The sequence below is a fragment of the Lepus europaeus genome, chromosome 9, assembly GCF_033115175.1.
Source record: "Lepus europaeus isolate LE1 chromosome 9, mLepTim1.pri, whole genome shotgun sequence".
Lineage (NCBI taxonomy): Eukaryota > Metazoa > Chordata > Mammalia > Lagomorpha > Leporidae > Lepus > Lepus europaeus.
The window spans coordinates 83,777,185-83,789,495 of NC_084835.1; the positions used below are offsets into that span (position 1 = coordinate 83,777,185).

The following is a 12,311-nucleotide window of genomic DNA, read 5'->3' on the forward strand; positions in this document are numbered from 1 at the left end:
ATATTACTCTGCTCATTTTACAGATAAGGATACTGAGAATTTGAGGGGAGTAACGTGTCAAAGGCAGAAATGGGATTTGAGCCCAGGCTATCAGGCTCCACGTCTGGGTGCCAAGCAGACAGCTCACCCTGCAGCACAGTAGGGGTCCTCCAGGAGGCATTTCTGCAACAGATACAATGAGCACTTTTGTCAGGCTGTGTCTCCTCCCCTTTCAATGCAGTTCTGAATTATGGGCACAAATAAATACAAATCCAGTTAAAAGGCAGCGAAAGCAATTCCTTGTACCCCAACAGTTTGCTCCGATGCTTAATTCTTTGATGATCTAATTTCCTTCTCTGTGCAAATGCATAAATATTGCAGATTCTATGAGGAATTAGATCAACAGTATTTTCTTAAACCACAGCTGGTCATTGCAATGCATCCCAAATCCTCTCTAGTTCGATTTACTTGCACCCAACAAGAAATTCAAAAGCAGATCTCTTATGCCTACTCAACCTCTACAAAGGAAATATTCTTCGATACTCAACAGCCCTCTGGGACAACGGACACACAATGAAGACCTCTACTGAGAACATGGAAGGACAGCATCACCTGCCTTGCGGGTCTTTCTTCTAACCTATTCTTTGTGAACTGCTTTAGGAATTGGGTATTTCATCTATTCAAGACCTCATCCCATTCAGGCAGCATTACCAAACTATGAGCCTGCACAAACTAATGCACAGCACCAATGTCATCACAAATTTTAATGGTAAAAACATTCAGTCTTCTAAAAAATTTTGTGTTATATTCAAACACATACAAAAGAAGAATAGAATAATGAGCCCTCACTTATCACCCAGTTTCAACAATAACTGACTCACAGCCAATCTTGTTTCAACACTGCTCCCATCCACTTCCCCTGTCCACGTCATCCTGCAACAAATCCCAGATATCATATCATTTTACCCATAAAACTTTCAATGTGTCTCTAAAAATATGAGCACTTTAACATTATAGTATAATCACCACAATCAAGCACTCATAAGAATTTCTAGATATTTTCAAATATCAAAATTCTAATTGTCTCAAGAATATTGCCAGTCTTTTTGTTTGAATCAGAACACAAAAAGGCCCACATACCTCCATCAGATAGAACATTATTTTAAATAACACTAATTGTTTCATGGATTTCTAAGTGGAAATCTTTTGTAATCTGTCTCCCAGGTATGTGTCCTGTTTGCTGATGGGTCAGCTTCCATACTCCATCAGTTTCATTCCTTACCCTTTATTTTTCATGAATTTCAGCACTCAGTTCACAAGTACCATCACTGAAAACAGCGTCATGTGCCTGGTGTCTTTTCCAAGGGCCTGCATTCAGAAATTCATCTCAACAAAAATACTTCTGACCTTTCATCAGGTGCCAAATCAATTACAAGACACATTCAGAATACAGTGCATTTTTTTTCTTCTTTATTTGAAAGAGCAACAAAGAGTGAGAGGGAAGGACTTAGAGTTCTTCCATCTACTGGTTTACTTTCCAAATGGCCAGGCTAAAGCCAGGAGTCAAGAACTCCTTCCTGGTTTCCCACATTGTGGGGGTAGGGGCCCAAGAATGAGCCATTCTCTGCTGCTTTCCCAGGCTCATTAGCAGGAACCTGGATCAGAAGTAGAGCAGCCAGGACATCAGACACAGACATCAGTCAGAATGGATTTCAGTGTGGTCTTATGAAGAAAATTGGATTTCTCAAACCTAGCTAATTGTTTTTCTTTTTAAGAGGAGGAGTTCACCCTCTGGACTCTAGGGACCAATGCCAGAAACAACCACCTATCAGCGACAAATCACAACACACGGCTGATGTGTGGGGTCGTTCACAGTCATGGGAAGGCTCTTTGACCAAGGATCAGAAATCAGAGGGGAGAAGGTCAGTGTCAGAAAGGGTAGTTAGGAGTTCACAGAAAATTTCCAGGCAGGAGGCCAGTGCTCCCAAAGCCAAGCTGGAGAAAGAGTGATCTATTTTGTCTCCCTGCCCTCCTGGAACCTGGTTTGAGGAACAACCTGACCTCTAGAACTCACAGCTTTCCAGTGGGGAAACTCTGGCAGGAGAACAGGACAGAAGGGATCCAGGTGTTCAGCACATGAACTTGCCCTCTGCCTGTGGACGGCTGGGTTCTCACCACCCTGTGTGCATCACTGGGGGTATTTATCAAATGCAGATTCCTGGGCCCCACTCCCTGAGTGGTCAGAAGGTCTCAGATATGGCCCAGAAATCTCCATTTTAGCAGATATCCAGGTGACTATGAGAGGGTTCATTGAACACAGAGAGACCCTGAGAGGCCTAGGAACAGCAGCCTGTAGGACCTCCCCAGTGGGCACAGACAGGAACCCCAGAGACTGAATAGGTTCATCTGAGAGGCATCCAACATCAGTGCTGGGAATGCCCAACTGGGGAGCCTTCATGGAAAAGAAGTAGGCCTGCCCCAAGCTCCCTTCCTGTAACAGAGGGTAGAAAGGAAGCAGGAGGGCCCCTGGCTCCCTCACTCCTTGTTTCCGCCAAAGGGAAGCTGGAGGCTCTCCTAGGCTGATTGCTGGCAGCAGGTGCTGGGGCAAGGACGGGAACAAGCAGTGGCTTTCAGGTTCACCAGAAGAGTGGACCTCAAGGCATCACCTGCTGGAAACACATCCTCAGGCCTCCCCCTGGCCCACTGCTGGCCTCAGACACTCAGTGTGCGACACACGGAGCCTCAGTGACCACGGGTTTAGAAAAGCTTCTCCTCTTCTGGCCTTCACCTTGCATTCCTGACTGTGGGAGCAGGCGGAAAGGTACACAGCACCCCTCCCACTCTCACCTCCAGTGACTGGGAGGTGCTCAAGGACACGGGCTGCCGCACCTGGAGAAAAAGAAGTCAGGCTCCGGGCAGCTGCCACCTGCATGGCCCCCTCTGCTGTCCCAGCTGCCTCGCCTTTGTTTTTCTCTTCTCTCAGCCTGGGCGGGGGGGAGAGGGGGGAATAGAGCAGGGCTTACCCCACAAAGGGCACCTTGGCACTTATCTCCAAGGCCAGGTTCTACCAGCCTCCCTGCAGAAATACAGGAGCAGAGCTCCGAGCAGCTACGGCTTCACTCCACTCTGCTTTTCCTGGCCCACAAAATGCTGCTTCTCCTATCTTTCTGGAACAGGCTAAAGCCAAAGGGACGGCATCCTGACACAAGACAGGACACAGAGAGCCTGAGTGTTGGCCTTCCAGAGATCAGGAGAGGCTGAGGCCCAGGGCGAGGACTGGCCCAGGACACAGGACGAGTCGCTTAGCTCTTCTCTTCTGCAGACCTAACCGGGGACTTCTGCCGGGTCTGCCAGGCAAAGAGGGCCGAACACGCTCTACAAAGGGAGTCAGCAGGATCAGAAGAACCCAGACTGCTGGGGATTCACCACGGTCTTCCTGTGGGTCCCTGTGAGCTTACCACTCAGAGATAGAGCCAGGACGTCCTTGGGTTAAATTAAAAGCATAGTTTTATTGTATTTTCTGGTCAAACAGTTTTACTTGATGCAACAACTGAAGTATAATTGAACTCAACAGGAAATATCTCGCTTAGAGGGAAAACACAGGAAAAGCCCTTAAATGAAAGCCCAACATTCCTTGTCGAGTCGCAGGCTGGCATTTTCAGACGGACGGCGGGAGGAGTTCGTTTCCACAAGACAAGATCATGAAACCAAAGCGTGCCCGCGAATCAGTTTTCCACTCCATCTCTGTTCCCCAGCCTCAGGGAACGATGCTTGTGGCCTTCCTCAGGGCCAGGTAGCCGGTGACCACGTCGGAAGGCAGCCTCCGGATGTAGGAAAACTCCTCGATGGTGCTGAACCGCAGCTTGCTCTGGGGGTCCGTGTAGTTGGCCTGGGTGGGAAACAGGCCCAGGGAGGGGCTGAAAGTCGGTGGCGGTAGTGACCTTTTCCATTCAAGCACAAGTGTCAACATTTTTCTGCTTGACTGAAAGTGAAATCTACCTTGCACCCTGCAAGTCTTTCATGTCCTTCCTCAGCAGAAAAGCTCTCAAGACGGCTACTCCTTGTTCATCGCACGTCTCCTGAGCCTCCTTGAGCCTCCACTCTGAGATTCCAGCCAGTCCCAGTCCTAGTCCCTCCCCCGATCATGCCTCATCTGCTCCTTCGGTGGCAAGGGACTCAACCCTGGCCTACTCTGCTCAGTAATCACTCGCTGAGCCTTCAAGACTCAGCCCAAAGCCATGCCCCCAGGGAGTGTTACCTGCATCTGTCCACAGGAAGTCAGGACCCCAGCCCTAGCAGTCACAGAAGAGCTCTCCTGGGAAATGCTTATCTGTGTGCTTGTGAAGTTCACTATCTACCAGACTCCCTGCTTAAGGTCTAAGCTGGGTGGCTCCATCAGCAGGAGCCCTGTGGTTTGCTTGCAGAATCCAGGGTAACTCAGTGCACAGGGGGCCTGCACTCACTGTTCAACAAATGATGAGTGAATGACAAATGAATGAATGAACAAAAGAGCAGACAATCAGGACCATCACAGAAAAAGACAACTTCTTTCCCAGACATCAAAATCCTCTTTTGGTCAGTTTTTTTCCATATGCACAGTGGGGAAAATAATGTACTTACTATATACCTCAAAGCAACGGCTCCTAGATTTTTAAACAGACAACGTGACAGTGAGTCATTTTGAGCTAACTTCTTAAAAATTATAAAAGATGCCATTAAAGTCTAGACAGATAACATCCAATTACTCAAGTGTGGATTGTCTGCTCCAGTGCTGGTCATCTCAGTGCGGACCTAGACTCAGTAATTCACCGTGGAATGGCAAGGAGGGGCCGACGCCACATACAAGCAACAAGCTGGAGGGAACTGAGTCACAGCTCTCTGTGCTCTGTACACAGCCCCGGGGCAGCTCTTCAAGCATTTAACTGCTGTGTGTCAGGAAAGGGGGTTATTCCTAAAAGGCTAACGCTAATTATCTATAAAGATCTATAGAAAATAAAATGTTGATCCTTTGGGCTGACTTGCTATTACCTTTCTGAACCATATTTCCTTTCCTGAGAGTAACAGAAGGCGGGCTTAATTAGAAAACTGTTACAAGCCTCTCCTGAGGGCTCCTGGCCATGAGACGGTTCACTGAACTACCCGGCAGAGGGAGGCTGCCCTGACATTCCCAGCAGGGTGCGGGCATGTGGGTTTGGCTTGGATCAACTGCCTCCAAACACAAGTCAGCCGCCGCCTGGCTCCATTCTGTGGCTGCCTCACTCCTACCACCGAACTGGGCTGAGCCGGCCCGCCCAAGTTCAGACCTCACTGCCAAGAAGGCTGCTGAATAAACAATGGGAAACACAGAGATCCTGGGGCACCAACAGAAACCTGAACAGCCCAGACCTGACCCAGGAGCCAGCACTGGGAATTCTGAACAGAAGAGACAATGTCAAATGACACCCGGTGTTGAACGAGCAAAGAGCTGCACCCTCTTCTGGATTCTATCCCTGGAGCCCAATAGAAACAAAGGCGGCCATCCCCCAGGGCAGCCGCAAACGCTGCCAGGCCCCCTTGCCGCTGGGTGATGGGCAGTGTTCTCACCACAGCTGTGCCCTGAGGGCTGAACACAGGTGTGACCCCATGCCTGCGTGTCAGTCCAAGCAGATAGTCCCGTGGTGGGCTGGGAACACGTGTGTCAGTGCCAGCGTGAGCTCGGCTTTCCTTTTTAATTAAGTGTCTTTAAATGATATAAACCGCAGGCAAACTATGCCCTCCTCTAAAAAAAAAATTACAGCTCCTAGTCCCACTTTACCACTATGTACCATACAGAAGTCTTTTGATGTCTCCTAAAAAAAACCACTGCTAAGTGGGTACTGTTCCAGACTTTAAAAATCTTTTATTTATTTATTTGAGAGGCAAAAAGACACAGAAACACACATACACACCAGGGGGCTGGAGAAGATACTCCCATCTGCTAGTTGACTTCTCAAATGTCCACAAAGGCTCAGGGCTGGGTCAACCAAAGCCAGGAGCTAGGCATACAATCCAGACCTCCCATGCGGGTAGCAAGAACTCAGTTACTTGAGCCAGAGTCTGCATTAGCATAAACCTGGAGTCAAAAGCTATAGTCAGGAGCTAGAGTGGGGTATCAAACCCCGGTACTGCCATGTGGAATGCAAGTGTCTTAACTGACAGGCTAAAGGCCTACCTCTACATTTTCTTATGCATTCCCTTACACACGTACATAAACACATCAGAGAAATTACCCAGTAGTGTGTGTGTGTGTGTGTGCGTGCTAATTTTTATATTCAGGGTACAACGTTGTTTACATTGCTTTGCATCTTTCAGCCAAAAGTATAATTTGGAAGTTTATCCATGTCGGTACATATGCAGTGAGCTCAAAGAATAGGATGAAAACAACCCTGTGTTAGCCCCTTATGTTGTTTCCAACTTTCTGCTAATTCAGTCTCTTATAAGCAATTCTCTGAAGTTCCTTGTGCACACTATTTCTCTAGGGAGCTACCCAGAAAGCAAACTGCTGGGTCATGGGTTTTTGTATTTTTGTCTCAAGAGATGGTGCCAAACTGCCCTCCAAAGGAGTTGTCCCAACATCCATTCCTGCCACTTAACAACAAGGTATGAGGTTATCCATTTCCTTATGTGGACACCAAAACATACAATCAAACGCTTTAATTTCTTGCCCATTTGAGGAGTCTTTTTTTTTTTTTTTAAGATTTATTCATTTATTTGAAAGAGTTACACAGAGAGAAGGAGAGGCAGAGAGAGAGAGAGAGACGTCTTCCATCCAATGGTTCATTCCCCAATTGGCCACAATGGCCAGAGCTGTGCTGATCTGAAGCCAGGAGCCAGGAGCCAGGAGCCTCTTCCAGGTCTCCCACATGGATGCAGGGGCCCAAGGGCTTGGGCCATCCTCCACTGCTTTCCCAGGCCATAGCAGAGAGCTAGATGGGAAGTGGAGCAACTGGGACTTGAACCGGTGCGCACATGGGATGCCAGCACTTCAGGCCAGGGCGTTAACCCAGGGCCAGCCCCGAGAAATCTTTTTTCTAATTACTAATGAAGACAAATGTCTACTTGTCTCTTGTAATTGCCTATTCAAATCCTTTTAGCCAGTTCTACAGATTTATCCTTCAGTGATCTGGTGGGGTTCTTTGAATAGCCAGACTGTCTTAATTCTCACATACAGTGGGCAAGAAGTTTTGGATAACGCAGACCATGACAAGTGCTCTGCCGATGGCATAAAGGGGCTGGGGATATTCCTTCTCCAAATGGTTCTCTTGCTTTGTAACATATGGAAACCACTGTAACTAGAAGGGGAGCTGACTGAGATGAGAATGAAGCTCACATTCCAAGGCACTACTCTCCAAGTTTGGCTCCCATAAGCTCAAAATAACACAGGTTTTGACCACAACAGAATACCTGGTGCCAGAAGAGTTCTCCTGCCTTAAACAACTATTCAACTACATGAGGCCACTATCTTCAGGCAATGGCCAAGAGGTATAGCGTAAGACTGTAACAAATGAGAAAGTGAAGCTCACCAAGGGAGCCTTATGATCATCCTAGTCTCTCTCTGCCTGGAACAACTTCCTGACCGTGGGACAGGAAGCTGGACCCACTGTGCTGGAAAGGCAGAGACCAGAGTGACGGGCTACTGAAGCAGCTAGAAAAGTGCAAAGCTGGGCACTAGAAGAGAGGAAGCTGAACTGGAAGTGGGGGCAAAAGTCTGCTTGGGATTCCCTGTCAGTCCAAAGCCATGGGCTGATCTGTGCATGTTCAAAGCATGACAGACTATGTGAGCTTACCGGGGGTGGTTCCAAGACAGAGACTTGAGAAGTCTGAGAGTCACCAAAGATACATCTCAGCCAGGGTAGAAAGAGCCCTCATAATATCCCAGGCAGCCAGCTAACACAGCAGAAAGGCCACAACATAAAGTGAAAAACTATGCCCTTGAATAAGGCCTCGTCTAATTCAATCCCACCAAAACAAAGGCTAACACCAAACCTCAGGCAGACCGGCACAGGGGGTGAGCATTTGGGACATCTGTTACGTCGCTGCTTGGGACACTCACATCCCATATCAGAATGCCTGATATCGAGTCCTGCCTCTGCTTCCAACCCAGCTTCCTGCTAAAGCACACCCTGGGATGTAGCAGGTGATGGCTCAAGTACTTGAGTCCCTGTCACCCATGTGGGAGACCTGGATTGAGTTCCTGGTTCCTGGCTTCAGCCTGGCCTTGCCCCAGCTGTTGCAGGAATTTGAGGAATCAACTAGCAGATGGAGGATCTCTCTCATCACTCTCTCTCTTTCAAACACATAAAATAAATAAATTTAAACATTAAAAAATAAAAAAGGTTGGCAGAGGATAAAGAGCTTAGAGGTTAAGTGTAGCTAAGTTAAAGGACGTTGGGAAACATCCTAGGCTTTCCACAGATCTTTCCTAACAAATCCATAACCAAGCTACCTACAAGGAAAACAATCAATACCCTATAGAAAAAGATAACAGAATCTAGAGTTTGTACAATGTATCATCTACAATGTCCACTACACAAGCACTTTAAAGTAACTATCATAAATGTTTCCCAATACTAAAAAATACAGAGAGATTTAGTGACTATTCATAAAAACAAGGAAATTGGGGCCAGTGCTGTGGCATAGCAGGTTAAGCCACTGCCTGTAGCACCAGCATGCTATATGGGCGCCAGTTTGAGTCCCAGCTGCTTCGCTTCTGATCCAGCTCTCTGCTAATGCACTGGAGAAAAGCAACAGAGGATGGCCCAAGTGCTTGGGCCCCTGCACCCACATGGGAGATCCGGAAGCAGCTCTTGGCTCCTCGTATTGCAGCCATTTGAGGAGTCAACCAGTGGATAGAAGGCTTCTCTCTGTCTCTCTCTGTAACTCTGCCTTTCAAATAAATAAAATAAATCTTTAAAAACAAAACAAAACTCAAGGAAGTAAGTAATATCACACCTGGGTATGCCACAAATTTAAAAAACTATCTAAATCTAAATAACTAGGAAATCTAAAATAACTATCATTATTATGTTAAAGGAAAGAAAGGAGAGACAACATGTAAGACCAGAGAGTTATTTGATCAGAGGCATGTAAACTATAAGAATCAAATGGTGAAACTAGAAATTTAAAATAGTAACAGAGGAAAGAATGTTTCCAATGGGCTCATCAATATACTCAGTTTAGGGAATAAAGATAATAGAAATCACTGAAATGGAACCACAAAGAAATGAGTTTAATAAAAAAATAAAAACCCCAGAGCACTCAAGAGTTATAGGACACTATCATATACATAATTGGAATCCCAAAGCAGACAAGATAAAAGAAATATCTGAGGAAATAATGGCCAAAGATATTGCAAAATTCAGGATATATTCCAAACCGATCCAAAAAGCTGGGAGAATGGGAAGCAGTAAAAATACCAGCAAAGGAGGGGCTGGTGTTTAGTGCAGAAGCTGATGCTTGGGACGGCCACATCGCATCGCAGCCCGCCTGGCTCCAGTCCCAGCTACTCTGCTTACAATCCAGTTTTCTGCTAATAAGCACCCTGGGAGGCAGTAGGCATTCGAGTATTTGGGTCCCTGCCACCCATGTGAGAGTTCCAGCTCCTGGCTTTGGCATGGTCCTGTATGCTACTGCAGGCAAACAGGGAGTAGACTATGGATGGAAGATGTCTCTTGGTCTCTCTGCCTCACAAATAAAATGAAAACAAACAAACAAAAAAAAACAGAAAAATAATACTTAGATATGTCATATTAAAACTGCTGAAAACAAAAGACAAAAAGAAAATCTTAAAATCAGGCAAGTAAAAAAGAAGTCTACAAAGAGAAGAACAAAAGTGAGAATCACATCAGACTTGTCACTGGAAAATCTTTCAAGTCAAGAAAGAAAAAGTGGCAGTCCAGATTTCCATACTCATTGAAAATATAAATCAGAAATGAAGGAGAAATAAAAGCTTTTCCAGGTAAAGAAAAAAGGAAGGATTTCATTGGCAGCAGACCTACTCCATGAGAAACGTTCTTCTGACAGAGAATACAGGATGCGGCTGTAACCTGGATATAAACATTGAAAACTAAAAATAGAAAAAATGAACGTAAAATAAAATTTTTTTTTTCTATTTTTATTTCTCCAGAAGATAAGTGGTTATCTAAAACAAAGACAAACAGAATGTATTGTGAGTTTATAGTATATATAAAGGTAAGCTATATGACAACAAAGAATGAGAAACTGGAATTAGAAATATACCATTGGGGCCGTTGTTACGACACAGTGGGTAAAGCTGCTGCCTGCAATGCTAGCTAGCATCCCATGTAGGCTATGGTTCATGTCCTGGCTACTCCACTTCCAATCTACTTCCCTGCTAATGGCTTAGAAAGGCAGCAGTGGATGGCCCAAATGCTTGGGCTCCTGCCACCCATGTGGGAGACTCAGATGAAGCTCCTAGCTCTGGCAGTGGCCTGGTCCAGCCCTGACTGTTGCGGTCAACTAGGGAGTGAACCAGTGGGTGGAGGATCTCTTTTTATCTCTCCCTCTCTTTCTCTGCAACTCCATCAAATAAATAAATCTTTAAAAAGAAAAAGATATATACTATTGTAAGATTCTCCTACTACATATGAAATAGTATAACATCTGAAGACAGACTCCAATTATTTAGAAACATAAATATTAGGGCAATCACTCAAAATTTTTAAAATAAAATAAACAGTTTTTAAATGTTTAGTTAACCCCAGTGTTATCATGAGAAAAATATCAAATTCCAATAGTGCAACATTCTGCAAAATATCTAACTAGTCCACTCTAAAACTGCCAAGGTCATAAAAAAACAGGAAAATCTAAGCAACAGCCATGACAAAGAGGAGCCTATATGACAACTAAGTGTGACATGGTCTCCTGGAGGGACTCCGGGACAGAAAGAGGACATTAGGTGAAAACCAAGGAAATCTGAATGAACTACAGACTTCAGTTACTAATAATACATCACTACTGGTTCATTAATTGCTAACAAATACATCATAGATGCTAACAGAAAAAACAGAGCTTGGAGACAAGGGAACTCTGTATAACCTTCTCAATTTTTTTTTCTAAATCTAAATCAGCTCTAAAAATATAGTCTATTAAAACATGTTTGGGGCAGGTGTTTAGCTTAGCAGTTAAGACATTTCCATTACACTCACAATACTTGGTTTCAATACCCAGCTCCGGCTCCAGACTCCAGCTTCCTGCTGATACAGACCCTGAGAGGCAGTAGTGCTGGCTCAAGTAACCCGATTCCTCCAACCCAAGTGAAAGATCTGGATTGAGTTCTCAACTCTGGGCTTTGGCCCAGCCCAGCCCTGGTCATTGTGGGCGTTTGCGGAATGAACCAATGGATAGGAGCACTCTCTCTTCCTGTGTTTCTCTAACTCTCAAATGAAAGAAAGAAAGGAAGAGAGAGATGGAGACAAAAATAAGAGAAGGAGTTCCAGACAAGTCAGAAAAAGCAGAATAAACAAACACAAATGGAACAAATAGAAACGACTTGCAAGATGACAGATTTAAATTCAACCATGTTAAAAATCATTTTAAATATGGTATTACCTAGAGATAACAGATAAGAAAGATTGTGGAATTAGATAAAAACCAAGATCCAATAACGTGTTTTCTATAAGAAATCCACATTAACTAAAGTATGTAGAAGTTTTAAAGTAAAAGGATCAAGAAAGATATACCACACCAACAAAAAGAAAGCTGGGGTACCTATATTAATTTTAGACAAAGTAGACTCAGAATGATATTATCAGGAACAAAGAGATATTACAGGGCTGACACTGTGGCACGGTGTGTTAGAGCCCTGGCATGCAGCACCAGCATCCCATATGGGTGCCTAGTTCAAGGCCCGGCTGCTCCACTTCCAATCCATCTCCTGGATAATGTGTGATCGCCTCATCTTGGCCATTGTGGCCATTTGGGGAGTGAACCAGCGAATGGAAGACCTCTCTCTCAGTCTCGACCTCTCTCTGTAACTCTTTCAAATAAATAAAATATATATATATTTTTTTTTGGACAGGCAGAGTGGATAGTGAGAGAGAGAGAGACAGAGAGAAAGGTCTTCCTTTGCCGTTGGTTCACCCTCCAATGGCCGCTGCAGCCGGCGCATCTCGCTGATCCGAAGCCAGGAGCCAGGTGCTTCTCCTGGTCTCCCATGCGGGTGCAGGGCCCAAGGACTTGGGCCATCCTCCACTGCCTGCCCGGGCCATAGCAAAGAGCTGGCCTGGAAGAGGGGCAATCAGGATAGAATCCGGCGCCCCAACCGGGACTAGAACCCGGTGTGCCGGCGCCGC

The 12,311-nt window shown here is 45.5% G+C and overlaps 1 protein-coding gene across 7 annotated transcripts in view; it reads right to left on the bottom strand.

Annotated features, from left to right (window-relative positions):
• The window catches only part of INO80C (INO80 complex subunit C), a 100,149-nt gene that overhangs the window by 62,407 nt on the left and 25,431 nt on the right, over positions 1-12,311 (bottom strand). For 2 of the 7 annotated variants that reach the window (XM_062201551.1, XM_062201550.1), the window contains one exon: positions 3,474-3,868. The exons of 4 other annotated variants lie outside the window; for them this stretch is intronic. In XM_062201551.1, coding sequence (XP_062057535.1) covers positions 3,737-3,868 — 132 coding nt within the window. In that variant the 3' untranslated portion in view covers positions 3,474-3,736. Of the gene's footprint in view, positions 1-3,473; positions 3,869-10,096; positions 10,139-12,311 lie in introns of those variants that run through there. One more of the 7 variants, XM_062201555.1, reaches the window with a different exon arrangement.